The sequence below is a fragment of the Schistocerca gregaria genome, chromosome 2 (genome assembly GCF_023897955.1).
Source record: "Schistocerca gregaria isolate iqSchGreg1 chromosome 2, iqSchGreg1.2, whole genome shotgun sequence".
In the NCBI taxonomy this organism is placed as follows: domain Eukaryota; kingdom Metazoa; phylum Arthropoda; class Insecta; order Orthoptera; family Acrididae; genus Schistocerca; species Schistocerca gregaria.
Window position 1 is genome coordinate 294,954,322 of NC_064921.1, and position 19,538 is coordinate 294,973,859.

At 42.8% G+C, this 19,538-nt stretch overlaps 1 protein-coding gene across 1 annotated transcript in view; it reads right to left on the reverse strand.

Moving 5' to 3' along the window:
* Positions 1–308: 308 nt before the first annotated feature.
* Positions 309–19,538, reverse strand: part of LOC126336130 (dehydrogenase/reductase SDR family member 11-like) — a 31,425-nt gene continuing 12,195 nt past the window's right edge. The window contains exons 3-6 of the mRNA XM_049999620.1: positions 16,277–16,406; positions 5,181–5,310; positions 912–1,058; positions 309–685 (exon numbers count right to left, since the gene is read on the reverse strand). Of these exons, the coding sequence (XP_049855577.1) occupies positions 644–685; positions 912–1,058; positions 5,181–5,310; positions 16,277–16,406 (449 nt within the window). The 3' untranslated portion in view covers positions 309–643. The remainder of the gene's footprint in view (positions 686–911; positions 1,059–5,180; positions 5,311–16,276; positions 16,407–19,538) is intronic.

Below are 19,538 nucleotides of genomic sequence, written 5' to 3' on the forward strand. Positions count from 1 at the left end.
GTTCCCAAGGTTAAAAGAACATTTGGCCGGAAAGCGATTCATCTCCGACGACGAGGTGAAAGAAGAGGTTCATAGCTTTCTGAACAGCATGGCGGCTAGCTGGTATGACATGGGTATACAAAAACTACCACAGCGCCTACAAAAATGCATCTACTGAAATGGTGATTATGTCGAAAAATAGCTAAATGTTCAAGCTGTAAACTGATGTAAACCATTGTAGAAATAATAGGTCTATGTACTTATATAAAAATAGGAGACCTTACTTTTGGAATTACCCTCGTAAATTCCTCTTTGTAAAGGAAACCTTATTCTGATTCTTCGACTTTTCAGACAATTTTATTAATAGCAAGACTTTTATACATAGCACAACTCTACTCATACAGTGTAATACGAAACGTTTTCGTCTTTGACAACCACACAAATGACAGACATTCTGTGAAACAAAAGCATGAAACACGTACAAGGGCTTCAATATGTTCCACGTAAGATAGTAAACGTGGAATAAGCAGATTTCAGTATACAACTGTATTTTTGTTGTATTATGTCAATGTGTTTTATAATGCCACAGTTCACGAAGATCCAGCATCACAAAGCGTTACTTGTCTACAATAGCAACATCTGTAATTCTCCACTATTATTGTCCTTATGCAGCACTGCCGTTTGGACGTAAAACGATGTCATGAACCTGCAACATCAAAAGAAAGTGTTTCAATTGTTAAGCGCTGTAAAAGCGATAAAAAAACCCTGCTTTGCGCAACAGTAGTGTCAGCTAAAAATTAGGACACTTACTACCGATCGGTTTATAAGAACGTAGTTCAAAACACGTGACACTTTCGAAATACATAAGGCTTCTAAGCCGTGATCGATAAACTAAATTATTTTGCGCTGAAAGAACTGTGAAAGAAGCTTACCTGTACTCGAGGATGCTGGGATAACATGTAAACCACGGCTTCTGCTACATCCTCTGGTTCCATGTACGGGGCTCTATCGTAAAGGTCTTTAGGCCAGAATTTCCCGTTGTTTAGCAGCTCTGTCTTCACAGTGCCCGGAGAAACTGCCTGTAACGGAATTTCGCTGTGTCAGATTGACAGCTTCTCTCTTCTATACAGTGTAAAACTTGTCAATGAAATAGGAAATGTAGCACAACGTAATTGTAATGCTATGATTCCCTGTTGCTACATAAAGAGGCTTTGATGTGGCGGCTCATTCTTCTCATACACAACAGCCTGGTAACATCTTAGAATGGAGTATAGACTGACAGAGCAGCCAATAAAAACCAGGTACGTGGGACAGCAATAAAAAGTGCCCACCGTCTTCACGTTAGCATTTTGTGTAACACTCTCTGGAGTTCCGTCAAAATTATTATCATCACCTTTCTTTTTATAGTTATTATTATTGTATCTCGTACTATGATGGTTACGCACATTTCTTGTGAGAACGGTAGAGACGCCCATGTGGTAAACCATTCAACTAACCATAACAACAGCAAACAAAGTTCAGGTTCATGCACATTCAAAGTTCAGATTCGTTTTTATCCTCACCTTCTACATCAAAACTACGAAACGTATCTCACCAATAATCGCTTATTCGAACCCAAAAACTAACATAACTCATCTGGGGAAAAATTTTAATATTTCTGTCTCGTTGTTCAGTAAGGTAGCAATAACGCGTTGTTCGTTATGCTGTGAACCCCTTGCGATAGATAACTAATTCTCAAAGGTATTTTGTTCAAATAGCAAGCAACAATGTGGCTCAATGTTAAAGCACCTCTAAGTGAGTAAGCGAATTTCTCTTATCACAGATTGTAATATTACGCAGATAAAAATAAATATTCCATCGCTCAAGCCTTTTGTCAGATTCCATTACATATGATTATGAATCAATTTTCGTTGCTGGAAAGGAAGCACGAATATACAGGTAGCATAGCTGGAGATATAAATCGGCCATAACCGTTCCAAAGGAACCATCCCAGCATTCACATTAATCTCTTTCGGAAAACTACATCAGCCCCATATCTGAAAAACTGCAATAGGAATTGAGCTCCTCTCTTCATGACATCTAGTCGACTGTCTTGACCACCGTGCCTCCTCCCACGGTAGAATTCATCTCAAACTTTCAAACAACTTCCGGGAATTCAGCCAGGTAATACTTTCAGCGACCCCCGATATTTCGGCGGGAGAACACCCCGCCATTTTCATGGAAAACTGCAACGGAAAGGCGTCGTACATGCAAATTTAATACCTCGGTTATCGGACAGAAACAGGAAAGATAACACACACACACACTCTGAACACTAGTGCTACCAAAGATGACCAACGTCAGAGCTATCGATAGTGAGACTATGAATTTGCAGGTGAGGTAGCATTGACTCTGCCCCTGTGCTTTTTGACAAGGGAGAGAGCCGGATTCCAAACAGAGTTTAAACAGAAACCTCCATCCCTGTTAACGAGGTTGCTCGCTAATTTAATCTCAACTGCCTCCCTAATAACACTGTCCCAATAGCTGGACGTGCATGCCAATATCTCGGTGTTATTATATAACATGGGGTGACCAGTATCCAAGCAATGTTCGGCAATAGCACATCTATTTGGCTGCTGTAATCGTGTGTGCCGATTATGCTCAGTACATCGGTCCTCCACGGTCCTGATATTTTGACCAATATATGCCATGCCGCAGCTACAAGGAATACGATACACACCCGCCTTACGCAGTCCAAGATCATCCTTAACGGAACTCAAAAGTGCTCGAATTTTAGATGGAGGTCGGAAAACACATTTCACATCGTATTTCCGTAAAATACGACCGATCTTGTTGGACGTGTTTCCTACGTAAGGCAAAAAGGCAGTAGACTTAGGTGTTGACTCAGAATTATCATCAATCACCCGGTGTACAGTTGGTCGATAGCGCAACGCACATTCAGTCTGTCTATCACTATAACCATTTTGACGAAATGTAACTTCAAGATGGGACAGCTCAGCTGGCAAAGTCTCAGCGTCAGAAACGACATGTGCCCTGTGTACCAAGTTACGAAGTACCCCTTCACGCTGCGCCGGATGGTGACAACTATTAGCTTGTAAGTACAAGTCGGTGTGAGTACGTTTCCTGTAGACTGCAAGTCATGTAGGAGCGCCGATGTCACTCACTATAGGACGGAAAGAACCCCTTCCTTGTGAACCTTTGGAAGGCCATATAACCTAGGGGGAACGGCACTATAGGTGTTAAGCCTCTTGATAGTGTCCTGTGACAAACCACTTTTCTTCAGGAGGCTGTTGGTCTTTCTCTCAATACTTTTCGTAGGGTCAGCATCGATTCTGTGATACGATGAATCAGATAGTAAACGTTGCATCTTTTGCACATAATCACGTTTATTTAAAACAATATTATCTAAAACTGCAAGAGTCCTCCGTTGCAACAATCTCAGCCATCAGCATGTCACCAAAGAGAGAGGACTGAGAAAATTGCAGACAAATGTTCTGGCTACTTCGTAAGGAGGGTATTTACTCCAGATCTTCTGGGGACTCCGTCATGAGGGGACGCGATTTCACTTTGCCGGCTATTCACGCATTAACACAGGGAAATAAAGTTGGAATACCGTCCTAAATGCATTAGAAATTTTTTTTGATCTAATTAAGCGCGTTAGCTTACTAATGAAGGAAATGTAGGGTCTAATACATTTTTATTTATGCTGTTGCAATACATATTACTATCTCTTCTACTCTTAAAATTATATAAATTTCTCTTCGGCTTACGATTTACATTAATAAATGTCGAACTAACTTACAATAGAGAGGAAATTGTGCAAATATACAACTTTTTAAATGTCTGTGTAGTTCAAACAATGAATCACAAACACAGAATGATAATAATAATAATATGCTAAATATGGAAATTAGGTAATACAAATGGAGGTTGCAAAATTAGTTACAGAATGTCTGAGAAGAAGAAATTCCGAAAGCTGGAGTGACGTTGCATTTATTACACTGTACATCATAGTTACTCAAAAGGCGTTCTGCGGTACACTGACTTTCCGCGGGAAGTGAGTAAGTACTCCGTGAAAAACTATTAATAACATGAGGTTTTTTCGATATTGTTACGATATTGAATAATTTTAAAATTTTATTATAATTTCTATATTATTAGCTGTGATTTAAAATTGAAGTACTCACTGAACAAAACAAGCTTTTCAATCTTCAAAATAAACAATGTGTTCCATCAGAATACCAAGATACGCCAAGTGTTCCGTCAGAGGAAAAGTTTGGGAACTCATGGTGTACGTGAAAGAATACAGGTGGGTTAAAAATGCTAGTGACCCAACATACTCTGTAACGGACAATGTAAAGTTTGGTAACTATCGTTACCAACAGTTCTTGAGAAACCAGACGCTGGCTGAAACTACGATAGTGTGGTAAGGAACATACATTTGAATACTGTAGCTTCTGTTAGACTTCATAAAGGTAGTGAGAAATTCAGAACTGAAAGAAGAGCTCGAAGATGCAATATCACGAAACCTAGAGAATGTAATCAGGTAAACAGCGGAAACAAAAAAGGAATACGTGTCTGAAACACATTGTTTTGCCTATAATAATAGACTACTAGATGACGAACATTTTCCATTTAGGGTAAATGCAAAGTATTGCTGTATTGACAATAAAATAAATAATCAGATGAATCCAAAAATCTTTTACTGCTTTTGGGAAATAGGTGTTGTGCCAAAAAGGAAAAGTTTACAATCAGTGTGTGCGACCAGTTCTGAATTACCGAAATGAGTTATGAAATTGTATTGAGTCGTTCATCAAGTGAGAGAGATAGAGATGTTGGTAAGAACTATAAATGAACAGGAAACGATGAAATTCATCAAGATACAAATTATAGACAGTAATGAAACTGAATGAAACATAGGAGTCTGTTAATGACGTCCTGTTCTTACCTGTCTAAACACAAACTATTCGTGATATCCTATTAAAAAGATGGCCAAACATGCTCACATTCGGTAAGGCTAAGGCAGAAGACATGTTAGGAGTAAATACCCACACGTGCCTCTGTTACCATTCTAGAAAGTATGGCGAGAAACGTGCTTATTGAGTCAAATAATCTACATTGTTTCTAGAACAGGAGATTTGATGCTGTTTATCCCTGCTTCGTCCCGTTAAGGTACAATATAGTGATAGATGTTGACTTACCCCCACTCGAATCTTGCTCTTTTTGGCGACGAGGTCTTTCCTGAGGCCTTCGAGAAGCACATTGACGGCGTGCTTGGTGGCAGAGTACATGGCAGTTTCTGTTCCGAACGCTGGCAGGTGTGCAGTTAAGCTGGAAACAACGACAGGAAACTGTGAGACTACCTGCAGTCCCAGACAAACTACAGATCCAAGATGTAACGTACTGCACATACATAGGAAAAGAAATCCACTACTGTACAGCTACAGTATTGATGACAAACAGCTGGAGACAGCGTCTGCCGTAAAATACCTAGGCGTAACTGTCCAGAGCGACCTTAGGTGGAATGACCATATGAAACAGACAGAGGGAAAAGCTGACACAAGACTCCGATTCATCGGAAGAATCTTAAGGAAATGTGACTCATCCACGAAAGAGGTGGCTTATAAGGCGCTTGTTCGCCCGATTATTCAGTATTGTTCATCTATCTGGGATCCCTACGAGTTATAACTGATAGAGGAGGTAGGGAAGATCCAACAAAGAGCAGCGCGTTTCGTCACGGGATAGTTTCGCTGGCGAGAGAGCGTTACGGAGATGCTAAACGAACTCCACTGGCATGCGTTACAAGAGAGACGTTGTGCATCGCTGTTGTGCATCGCGGAGTGATTTACTACAGAAATTTCGGGACAGCACTTTTCGGGAGGAGTCAGACAACGTATTACTTCCCTCCTCATACATCTCTCGTATTGACCACGAGGAGAAAATTCAAGAAATTAGAGCCAATACAGAGGCTTCATTCTTCCCATGCACTATTCGCGAGTGGAACAGGGTTGGAGGGATCAGATAGTGGTACAGAAAGTACCCTCCGCCACACACCATTAGGTGGCTTGAGGAGTGTGATGTATCTGTATATGTAGATTCTTAATGATCTGTGTGCGGTAAATAATATCCAGTCAAGGAGAGTGTTAACGAACTGCCAAGTTGCAAAATGCTAACTTTCCCGGCAATGTCACAGATAATAAAATGTTCTGGGCTTTTACACCGAGATGGGAAGGATTTCACTTTTAAACCCAACATTTCGTCCACATATTCAGAGGACGTTTTCAAGGGCTATCCTAGTTTCTTTGAGTGTCCGATTCACACCTTAGCTTGCTGCTGACTGCAGTAAAATTTCGTCTACGCCAGCTCCCACGCAGAGGCGTGACGTCACATGTTTTGCATACCCGCGCGCAATTGGCCGTTGTCGACTGCCGTCGTCTGCTATTGCTATCACCCCATGGTGGAAGACTGGTACACATCTTCTTCAGCACAGGGATCCAAATGTCATTCCATTTCACGCCCTCGTCCATCCTACTGTAATTCCTAAGGTATTTTATATCTCTATGGCTTCTGTGTATAGTCTTTCGTGGTTTCCGCTCGCGGCTGCCAGTACTTAAGTCCCGTAAAAATGAATATGGTGGTCTCCTGGCTGCAAACATGTTCTGCAAGAGCTGATCTGTCATTCTCCCCCCTTCTGCAATTGTCCTGCACCAATAGCAGTTTTTGATCAGAGCATGTAATATTCTTTCTTGTCAGCCAGCCTATTGCATAGAGTCCAAATCTGCTGACACAATGAACCTTCATACTAGAGCAGGGCTTAACAACTCGCTGATTTTGAGAGTGAGCACTCTTGCCTGCTCACTCCCTTGCTCGCGAACACAGCAGTTAAAACGAGGCAGAGAGTGAAGAAAATGGGCATGCTCTGTATGGTTGCGACAACACGGGAGAAGCTGCAGCTGCAAAATAGAGGAGAGTCAGTTTTGAAACCGGTGGCGACTCGGCACTGTATAACGCCGACAATATCTTCGATTTCGATCCCCAGTGCCTGGAATGTTACGTTTTTACACAAATAGATGGGTTCACCGAATATTTAGTGTATCACAAGACTCAATTCTTTCAGAAAGCCAGTATACAAAGGCGCTATGTCTTTACACGTACACGAATACGGATACCAAAAATTTCGAAGGACCTGAGCGTGTATAAGAAGTTGTAAGACTCAAGGAACCTCTGGGATGAGGAAGAAGAAGAGGAACATAAATTAAGCGAATGTGCCGTTCAGATGACCAACAAATTTTCACTACTTTTAGCAAAGTCCTTGCCCATTTTCATAGATGGTGATTTAATAAATGAATACTTGGTAACTGTAGCTGAACATTTATGTCCACTTCAGATAGAACAACCTCGCGTGGTGCCATTCAAACATGTCAATCATGCGTCCCACACAGGTTATAGCGGAGAACGTTCATGGCCATCTTGCAACATCTTCAGCGCTCAATAAATGTGTAGACATGGCAGGCACACAGTTGGACGTGGCATTCTTGACATCGTTGAAGGAAGTGTATCAAATGTGAGTTTCTCTCGGAATTTATTAATTTATATGTCTACGGACGAAGAGGCCAATCACATTGGTGAAAAAAATTAGGATTCGTAGCGCTAGTGATGGGAAGATAAAACGCTTCCAGTAAAATTGCGCTAATCTTTACCTGGAAGTGAATGACCTATAATAAGACAAGAAATATAAAGACAATCTACGCTCCACGCGGCTCCCCACGGTGTTCCCTGGGACGAGGGGGGGGGGGGGGGGGGCAGGGGAACGGGGGAGGGGGGCGAGGTGTTACAGTACTCGCTGCTGGCAGTCTTGCTCTCACCATCTGCTCACGGAGCTGAGTTAGAGGATCAAGTTTGAGATATTTGTTCGAATTTCCAGATTTATCTTTCTCATCATTTCCAGAAATAATTTAAAGCAGATACCGAGATGGATTTTATTCATTCTCTGTACTTTCCTCTATTGTTTAATTTTGGTACATATTATTTTATACGTTTTCCCTCTTGAATAACCCTCGGATAATTTTCTGATCTATTTCAGTCCGCTCTTGTGCTGGCACTCCAGCGACCTCGTTGAAGACACAAACTTTTTCATTCATAGTACAGAGCCAAGAGCGTCTTGGTTTCGTCACATTTATTGAGCCACGTCAAAAACCGCTCTGGGGAAACTGAAAGTAATAAGCGATCAAATTTAATAAAAACATCCTAGTTTTCGACTTGAATGACCAGTTAGAACAACGATGAGTTATTATTCTTGTAATTCTGAACTATGTCTGCATTGCCACAGGTACTTGCCAGTTGATATAAAGGAGGACATTATATGAGAGCACTGTGTAGACTGTCTTGAGAATTCTAAGAAATATCCGATCTCGCCCAGAAATTCTTGACGATCTGTGGCTGTGAAAACGCACTGCTCATCTGCATATGGTGCATCTGACCTAAATTAATCCTATCTAATTCAATAGGAAATTTCGTAGGTGATACAAATAAAGATTTGTGTGATTGAATGTGTTACACTAGATACGGAGGTCATTAAAAACCACAAAGTGTAGCATGTCATTCCTTTACGTAATAGAATCAGGTGACAAAAGTCATGAGACAGCGATATGGACATATATAAATGGCGGTAGTACACAAGGTATAAAACGGCAGTGCATTGCTGGATCTGTCATTTGTGCTCAGGTGATACATGCGAAAAGATTTCGGACATGACTATGACCGCACGATGGGAATTAACAGACTGAACGCGAAATGGTAGTTGGAGCTATACGCATTGGACATTCCATTGGGGATTTTGTTAGGGAATTCAACATTCGAGATCCACAGTGTCAATAGTGTGCTGAGAACACTAAATTTCAGGCATTACCTCCCACCACGAACAACCCAGTGGTTAATGTCCTTCATTTAACGATCGACAGCAGCAGTGTTCGAGTAGAGTTGTCAGTGCTAACAGACAAACAAAACTGGGTGACATAGCCTCGGAAATCAGTGGGGGACGTACGGTGAATGTATCCGTTAGGACAGCACCACGAAACGTTGCGTTAATAGGCTATGGCAGCAAATGACCGACGTGAGTGCCTTTGCTAACAAGCACGACATCGTCTGAAACGCCTCTCTTGGGCTCGAAACCATATCGGTTTGACTCTAGGCGACTGGAAATCATAGTCCGGTCAGATAAGCTACTATTCCAGTTGGTAAGAGCTAGTGATAAGGTTCGAGTGTGGCGCAGACCGCAGGAAGCAACGGATCCAAGTTGTCAACAATGCACTGTGCAGGGTTGGTGGTGGCTCCAGAAAGGTGTTTACATGGAATGGACTGGAGCCTCTGGTTCGTCCTCCTCTTGGAGACAATTTGCAACCATTCATTGACTTCTTGTTCCCATACAACGATGCAATTTTTGTGGATGACAATGCGCCATGTCACTGAGCCACGATTGTTCACGGTTGGTTTGAGCAACATTCTGGACTGCTTGAGCAGATGATGTGGCCACCAGATCGCCCGACATGAATTCCATCGAAGTTTCATGGGACGTAATCGAGAGATGAGTTCTTGCACAAAATATTTTACCGGCACTACTTTCGCAATTATTGACGACTATAGAGGCAGCGTGGCTCAATGTTTCTGCAGGCGACTTCCAACGACTTGTTGAGTCCATGCTAAGTCTAGTTGCCGCACTACACAGAGCAGAAGGATGCCCGACACTATGTTAGGAGGTGCTGTAGAAATTGTAGTTGTAAATTGTTATAGTTGTGCTGGGAATTTCCCTGAGCTTCAAGCGCTAATATAAAGCACAGAAGCTGAAATCGTTATAGGTACAGAAAGTTGGATAAAGCCTGAAATCTGCAGAAATTTTTACGAAGTCTCGGACGGTGTTCAGGAAAGACAGATTAGGCAGAATTGGTGGTGGAGTGTTTGTGTCTGTAAGTAGTGGTTCATCTTGTAGTGAAGTCGAAGTAGATACTCCGTGCGAATTGGCATGGGTGGAGGTTATACTTAGCAGCCGAACTAAATTAATAATTGGCTCCTTCAACCGACCCCCAGACTTCGATGATATAGGTGCTGAACAGTTCAGAGAAAATTTCAGTCTCGTAACAAATAAATACCCCACTCATACGGTTATAGTTGGTGGGGACTTCAACCTTCCCTCGATATGTTGGCAAAAATACTTGTTCAAAACCGGTGGTAGGCAGAAAACATCTTCCGAGATTGTCCTAAATGCTTTCTGCGAAAATTATTTCGGGCAGTTAGTCCACAGACCCACGCTAATTGTAAGTGGTTGCGAAAACACACTTGACCTCTTAGCCACAAACAATCCAGAGCTGATAGAGAGCATCATGACTGATACAGGGATTAGTGATCACAAGTTCGTTGTAGCTAGGCTCAATATCGTTTCTTCCAAATCCACCAGAAACAAACGCAAAATAATTTTATTTAAGAAAGTGGATAAAGTGTCACTAGAAGCCTTCCTAAGAGACAATCTCCATTCCTTCAGAACTGACTATGCAGATGTAGACGAGGTGTGGCTCAAATTCAAAGATATAGTAGCAACAGCAATTGAGAGATTCGTACCTCATAAATTGGTAAGAGATGGAACGGATCCCCCATGGTACACAAAACAGGTCCAAACGCTGTTGCAGAGGCAACGGAAAAAGCATACGAATTTCAGAAAAACGCGAAGTCCTGAAGATTGGCTGAAATTTACAGGCGCGCGAAATTTTGCACGGACTTCAATGCGAGATGCCTTTAATAGGTTCCACAACGAAACATTGTCTCGAAATTTGGTAGAAAATCCGAAGAAATTCTGGTCGTATGTAAAATACACAAGCGGCAAGACGCAGTCAATACCTTCGCTGCGCAGTGCCGATGGTACTGTTACCGACGACTGTGCCGCTAAAGCGGAGATATTGAACGCAGTTTTCCGAAATTCCTTCACCAGGCAAGACGAATGGAATATTCCAGAATTTGAAATACAAACAGCTGCTAGCATGAGTTTCATAGAAGTAGATACCTTAGGTATTGCGAAGCAACTCAAATCACTTGATACGGGCAAGTCTTCAGGTCCAGATTGTATACCGATTAGGTTCCTTTCAGATTACGCTCTTACAATAGCTCCCTACTTAGCCATCATACACAACCGCTCGCTCACCGATAGATCTCTATCTACAGATTGGAAAATTGCGCAGGTCGCACCAGTGTCTAAGAAGGGTAGTAGGAGTAATCCATCGAATTAAAGACCTATATCATTGACGTTGGTTTGCAGTAGGGTTTTGGAGCATATACTGTATTCAAACATTATAAATCACCTCGAAGGGAACGATCTATTGATACATAATCAGCATGGTTTCAGAAAAAATCGTTCTTGTGCAACGCAGCTAGCTCTTTATTCGCACGAAGTAATGGTCACTATCGACAGCGGATCTCAAGTTGATTCCGTATTTCTAGATTTCCGGAAAGCTTTTGACACCGTTCCTCACAAGTGACTTCTAATCAAGCAGCGGGCCTACGGGGTATCGTCTCAGTTGTGCGACTGGATTCGTGATTTCCTGTCAGGAAGGTCGCAGTTCGTACTAATAGAAGGCAAATCATCGATTAAAACTGAAGTGATATCAGGTGTTCCCCAGGGAAGCGTCCTGGGACCTCTGCTGTTCCTGATCTATATAAATGACCTGGGTGACAATCTAAGCAGTTCTCTTAGGCTATTCGCAGATGATGCTGTAATTTACCGTCTAGTAAGGTCATCCGAAGACCAGAATCAGTTGCAAAACCATTTAGAAAAGATTGGTGTATGGTGTGGCAGGTGGCAGTTGACGCTAAATAACGAAAAGTGTGAAGTGATCCACATGAGTTCCAAAAGAAATCCGTTGGATTCGATTACTCGTAAATAGTACAATTCTCAAGGCTTTCAATTCAACTAAGTACCTGGGTGTTAAAATTACGAACAACTTCAGTTGGAAAGACCACATAGATAATATTGTGGAGAAGGCGAGCCAAAGGTTGCGTTTCATTGGCAGGACACTTAGAAGATGCAACAAGTCCACTAAAGAGACAGCTTACACTACACTCGTTCGTTCTCTGTTAGAATATTGCTGCACGGTATGAGATCCTTACCAGGTGGGATTGACGGAGGACATCGAAAGGGTGCAAAAACGGGCAGCTCGTGTTGTATTATCACGTAATAGGGGAAAGAGTGTGGCAGATATGATACGCGAGTTGGGGTAAAAGTAATTAAAGCAGAGACGGTTTTCGTCACCGCGAGATCTATTTACGAAATTTCAGTCACCAACTTTCTCTTCCGAATGCGAAAATATTTTGTTGAGCCCAACGTACATAGGTAGGAATGATCATCAAAATAAAATAAGAGAAATCAGAGCTCGAATAGACAGATATAGGTGTTCGTTTTTCCCGCACGCTGTTCGGGAGTGGAATGGTAGAGAGATAGTATGATTGTGGTTCGATGAACCCTCTGCCAAGCACTTAAATGTGAATTGCAGAGTAATCATGTAGATGTAGATGTACTCCAGGGCGTTTGTCACCTCAGTGTAAGTGCACGTAACTGCTACAGCGTGAATTTGCGACTTGGAAACTCATACCTATGTATGAGAACAATTAATACATTATAGAACTGCGTCTTGGAAGTAATTCCTTGATTTGCTGTGAAATCTCAATTTCGTTCTAATGTGTGAGGGTAGAGGTATCAAATTGTGTGCTAACAAGAGTTTCACTACGTGGATTCCAAATCTTCCGTGGACAGAGTTCACACAGTATGTAATGGCGAAACCGGAATTCTAATGGTAATATAGACAGTATTTGAGAAGATCTAAAGACTATTCAGACGGTCTGGAATCGAAATAATTACATAATTTAAATAAAAAAAAGAGCTCCAGTTCAACATAAAGTATTTTCGAGAGATAGTCACAAAGTTTTTTAACTGTCACCTTGACAAAATAAAGTTACGTAATTAATGTGGTGATTGTTATCAGGCTGATGTCTGCAGTTCTGATGCACATTGAAATTCACACCTCACTGTACTGTAGCACTCCACTAGACGAGCCAAAAGAAAATGGCGCAGCTATTACTTTCTTGTCATACGTGTCAGTGAAATCTGCTCCACATATCTTCACAGGCATAGTCGGCGCCTCAAAATTAAGGCGTGAGCCATGTGCATTTCAGAATAAACTTCTGGTATAGTTCACGAACTAAAGTAGACACCCTGCAGGCTCAAAAAGAAGTAGCAGATGGAAAAACTATCCTATTAATTACGCAAGACATCGAGTATAGTAAGTAAAACTAAATTAAACTCCGCCCGAACACGCCGTGGAGGCCCAACGCTACCGATCGGCCCCGTGTCATCCTCAGCCCACAGGCAATACTGGATGCTGAGATGGAGGGGCATGTGGTCAGCACATCCCTCTCCAGGCCGTATTTCGATTTACGAGACCGGAGCCGCTACTTCTCAAACAAGTTGCTCCTCAGTTTGCCTCACAAGGTCTTGAGTGCATCCATCTTGCCAATAGCGCCCGGCAGACCGGATGGTCAACCGTTCAAGTGCTAACGCAGCCCCGACAGCGCTTAACTTCGGTGATCTTACGGGAACCGTTGTTACTATTGCGTCTACGTCGTTTGCAGTATAGCAAGTACTCGCAATAATTATAGTAATGAGAAGACTGGAGACGTAAAGACTCAAACTTATTTGAGCACGGTCAAAGTGAAGTGTAACATTAATCATTCAGGACATTGTCATAACTAACAACCACTTTGCTAGAGCAAACCGTCGAAGCAAATATCTCTGTCTGCATGATTACTCTGCAATTCATTCTTTAATTGTGAAGTATTCCTGACACAGGATGCTTTCACAAGATCGCAAGTAGATGTAATTAAACTTTGTTTACTTTAACAATCAAACTTCGAACCAAAAAAAAAAAGGAGTCCGGTGCTTCTGATGCAACACGACAAAACAAAGTAAACGCTCTCCTGAAATTCTTCTTCGTAAAGCGAAGGAAAAGTTCGTCGCAAACAATTGTTCTCCAAAGAAACGAAAATATATTCTTGAGAGCGTAGGTTACGTTCTCTTGACCAGTGAAAAGTCTATCTCCAAATAAAGTACGTCTTCAGAGTTCTATCTCACGAGCAGCACATGTCCATGGTGCAGAACACAAGGCTCGGAACACAGGTCGGGAGAGTGCAGCCGTTCGGATGGCGAAAGAAGCGTCCATTCACAGACGCTGTTCAAACGGTGACAGTACGAGGTGCATTCAAGTTCTAAGGCCTCCAATTTTTTTCTCTGGACTGGAAAGAGATAGAAACATGCGCATTGTTTTACTCCAAATAAAGTACGTCTTCGGAGTTCTATCTCACGAGCAGCACATGTCCATGGTGCAGAACACAAGGCTCGGAACACAGGTCGGGAGAGCGCAGCCGTTCGGATGGCGAAAGGAGCGTCCATTCACAGACGCTGTTCAAACGGTGATAGTATGAGGTGCATTCAAGTTCTAAGGCCTCCAATTTTTTTCTCTGTACTGGAAAGAGATAGAAACATGCGCATTGTTTTAAAATGAGGCCGCCTTCATTGTCAACACGTCCCAGAGATGGCAGCACCATACGGTAGATGGAATTTTACCGCCAGCGGCGAGAATGAGAACTGTTTTAAATACTTAAAATGGCGACGTTTTCCTTACTTGAACAGCGTGCAATCATTCATTTTCTGAATTTGCGTGGTGTGAAACCAATTGAAATTCATCGACAGTTGAAGGAGACATGTGGTGATGGAGTTATGGATGTGTCGAAAGTGCGTTCGTGGGTGCGACAGTTTAATGAAGGCAGAACATCGTGTGACAACAAACCGAAACAACCTCGGGATCACACAAGCCAGTCTGACGACATGATCGAGAAAGTGGAGAGAATTGCTTTGGGGGATCGCCGAATGACTGTTGAACAGATCGCCTCCAGAGTTGGCATTTCTGTGGGTTCTGCGCACACAATCCTGCATGACGACCTGAAAATGCGAAAAGTGTCATCCAGGTGGGTGCCACGAATGCTGACAGACGACCACATGGCTGCCTATGTGGCATGTTGCCAAGCAATGTTGACGCGCAACGACAGCACGAATGGGACTTTCTTTTCGTCGGTTGTGACACTGGATGAGACGTGGATGCCATTTTTCAATCCAGAAACAAAGCACCAGTCAGGTCAATGGAAGCAAACAGATTCACCGCCACCAAAAAAATTTAGGGGTAACCGCCAGTGCTGAAAAAATGATGGTGTCCATGTCCTGGGACGGTGAGGGCGTAATCCTTACCAATTGCGTTCCAAAGGGCACTACGGTAACAGGTGAATCCTACGAAAATGTTTTGAAGAACAAATTCCTTCCTGCACTGCAACATAAACGTCCGGGAAGGGTTGCGCGTGTGCTGTTTCACCAAGACAACGCACCCGCACATCGAGCTAACGTTACGCTACAGTTTCTTCGTGATAACAACTTTGAAGTGATTCCTCATGCTCCCTACTCACCTGACCTGGCTCCTAGTGACTTTTGGCTTTTTCCAACAATGAAAGACACTCTCCGTGGCCGCACATTCACCAGCTGTGCTGCTATTGCCTCAGCGATTTTCCAGTGGTCAAAACAGACTCCTAAGGAAGCCTTCGCCGCTGCCATGGAATCATAGCGTCAGCGTTGTGAAAAATGTGTACGTCTGCAGGGCGATTACGTCGAGAATTAACGCCAGTTTCATTGATTTCGGGTGAGTACTTAATTAGAAAAAAAATCGGAGGCCTTAGAACTTGAATGCACCGCGTAAATTAGTGACTGGGTGGCAAGGACGGAACTGACTCTAGCCGGTTCCGACCTGGCAGAAATAATCGCGCGGCGGAATGTTACAATTTTCCTAGCAGCTATCGAAATCGGTCCCTGCTGTTATCTTCTGCGGCTCTGGCTGTTTACCGGGAGGCCCTAAGGGAGCTGATCCGGATACCACGAAAACGAACCTGGTTGTCTGAGTAGGGCTGACGATAACCCGCTAAGCAAAGATGCGTTGCGGGTTGGTGACACGCCGAAATGTTTGGCAGAGGTTTCATAAAATCACTTTCCGACTATTTCTCTACCGTTGCACTTCCGAAGAGGGCATAGGAAAAATGAACAGTTATGTCTTTCTATGCAGATTATGATTTATTAACTTAGAATGGTTACTTCTCCCCGTGTAGATTGGTGCACTGTAAGGGGACTAGTTGAAAGTTTGGTTTATACTGGACACTGGCTTACCTGCTGATGTGGATGATGAAGCCGTCGTCAACGCCCCTGCTCAGCATGTCCTGCACGGCCTCCCTGGTGCAGATGCTGAGACCCAGCACATTCACGTCCAGCATGCGCTTCCACGACTCCGTAGGGGCGGCTGTCAGCATCCGGGCGGCAAAGAGTCAAACTTTAATACTCTCAGGCGAGAACAACAAATACTAGCTAAAGTGTTCTCAGAAAAATATGCTGCTGACTGTGTACACTCTAAGACAAAAAAGGACTCGCCACGAAGGAATTATCCCAATGGGAAGGAAACCGGTAGATGTGATGTACATCTACGGACAAACAAATGATTACAATTTCAAAAAATTTAGATGGTTTATTAAGAGAAAGAGCTTCACAAATTGAGCAAGTCAATAACGCGTTGATCCACCTCTGGCTCTTACGCAAGCAGTTATTCGGCTTGCCACTGATCGACAGAGTTGTTGGATGTCCTCCTGACGGATATCACGACAAGATGTGTCCAATTAGCGCGTTAGATAGTCAACATCCCGAGCTGCTTGGAGGGCCCTGCCCACAATGATCCAAACCTTCTCAGTTGGGGAGAGACCCGACTACCTTGCTCGCCAATGTATGGTTTGGCAAGCATGAAGACAAGCAGTAGAAAATCTCGCCGTTTGCGGGCAGGCATCATTTTGCTGAAATGTAAGCCCAGGATGATTTGTCATGAAGGGTAACAAAACAGGGCGCTGCGCTGAGAGGTTGCTGCGGATGACACCCACAGGGGTCATGCTATGAAAAATTAATGGCACCTCAGAGCATCACTCATGGTTGTCGGAGCGTTTGTATGTACATGTACGTCACATCTACCGATTTCCGTCCCACTTGGATCATTCCTTCTTGGTGCGTCGTTTTTCTTATCATAGTGTGTAATTGCATTGCGTCGTTTTTCTTATCTTTATTACGGAGGTGGCATGCAGCGAACATCAAAGTCTCATGAAGTGTGGTATAGGTAGGATCAATCATCTCCAGATTCTTAATACTAGAAAAATTTACTCATTGGGTTTCTCATCCAAAAACCGCATTGGAGTGTTAGCTGTGTAAGTAGAAGAAAAAACAGTCTACCAGCACGCATCAGATTCGACTATGTGATAATGGCGTATCGAGACTAAGGTCCATCGTCCCACAACGTTGATGTTCTCGTTGATTGGGATCCTCTGCGACTTCTGTGTGAATCTGGAGCCTAGGGGATCAGGAGAACTATACTCAACGCCGTGCAGAGTCGCAGGAGCTGCTAGTGATTAGTGCCAGAGAGGAAAGACATACAGGTCGTGTAGGATGGTCCAGACACGTCACGAACCTTGAGTCAGTAAATGAGAATGTTCACTGAAAGACAAATATCAATACAGACAGTCCAAAGATGTCTGGAGGACCACAGAGTGTTAACATGGTGACCGATGTTGTGTGTTACTTTAACACAGCAGTAGAGAGAGTGGCCCCCACAGCAACACTGGATTCAGATGTGGCACCACGTCGTCTTTTCTGACAAGCTCACAATTGGCGTGTGTGAGAAGGCTTCGAGGAAAATGAACGTTGACAGACTGCAATCGTCATCTTCATACAGGCACAACTCTTAGCGTGATGGTATAAGGGGCCATTGGCTATAGAATACTGTAACTTCGGCGTGCTTGTGAAGATGAACAACCATCAATATAATGGAATGATGACAATGAAAATTTGTGTCTGACCAGGCCTCGAACCTCTATTTCCCGCTTATCGTGACCGGTCGCCTTACCATTAGGCTATCCGGCCTCACGGCCAGACCCAAACTTCCATAAATCGTCAACCATGTGTCTACAACCTGCGTCACCTCTGATTGGCATAGTCAGTAATTTGGAGGACAGGCCACTACATTTCTTCTAAATTTCTTCCATGCTACACAGCTTTCCTGTCATCTAATGTTGTCATCTGAACGTATACATGCCTTTAGTTTTCTCTAAAGAAGCGAGAACGTTACAGTCGAGCTCATAGGAATGTGGAACATGAAATACGAGCTGATAACACAGGAAAATAAATAAAATAAAATAAAATTACCCTGACTGACAAATATAGGAAACAACCCGACTATTTTACAACTAATAATTGGCAAGCAAAGCTTTATGTGACGAGCTGGCATATAAAAGCGTACACACTAACATAAATTCATGTGCTTTTCAACACGACAGATTTGTTATAAGCTACATGTTGTTACTTTTTAATTCGATGGCACATATGTGTAGCAGAACGGAGGTAGGCTACACGTCTGCAAATACTATGTACACGTTATATTTGCATTGTCCTATATAATAATTACGACAGTGGAAAGAATGCTTCAAACAAACTAACGTGACTAAAATTCAAGCGTCAGCTGTATCCAGCCAACAAAGACCATGAAAGGGCGAATAGGGGAAAAATTCGTGTAGTCGAAAATTTTGAACGGTGGTAGGGGGGAGTGTCATGAACAGCATACTAAAAATGTCTATATTTGGGAAGTGAGTGTAGAGTGGGTGGCGTTTTAAGGTCTCTTTTTGACGTTCTTCTTGAATAACTGGAAAACTGCAGCTTCTAGCGAAAATGTTTTGCAGTAAGAAATTTAACTACATAAATTTCCTACAGAAAAGGTCCTATTAATTTTTTCTCTACAACTAATAGTTTCTGCGTTGCAGGGGATGAAAAAACTGCAAATTATTAAGAACAGTTTTTTAATGGTATAAAATTAATGTTTATCGTTAGATGAATTGGGTTAAGGCTAAATATTAAATGATTGTACAGTATCTAAGTACAGCAGAGCCGTATTGAGGGATAAATTGTGTTCTGGGGATGTAACAGCTGGTAGTGGAAGGAAGCGGGGAGGGTTAGTAGAAGTGTGAGGGATGCCAGGTTGCCAGAATGAAGTCACTCACTTCCCTCATGTGTGCTTGTGGTCGAGGAAGTGAGTCCCCATCTCTCTACACCACTACGTCGCAGAAACAACTACTCGCTGTTTCACAACCATACCGACTCTTCCGCAGCTTGTCTCGTAAATCGCTGGTTTCACAGTGTGTATCCACACCTGGAGAGTGTTTATTTTTCACAAAACGCGTTGTGCGCAGACACGTCAGGGTTACGTTTATTTTCCACAAAATGCATTAACACTAATTGGGATACAGATATTAGTTACTATTAAAACTACATATACGAAAAGAATCAGATTAAATCTCTGCCCACCGCCTTCTACTAGCAGTAGGGAAACTGACTGTTAGTCATCCTG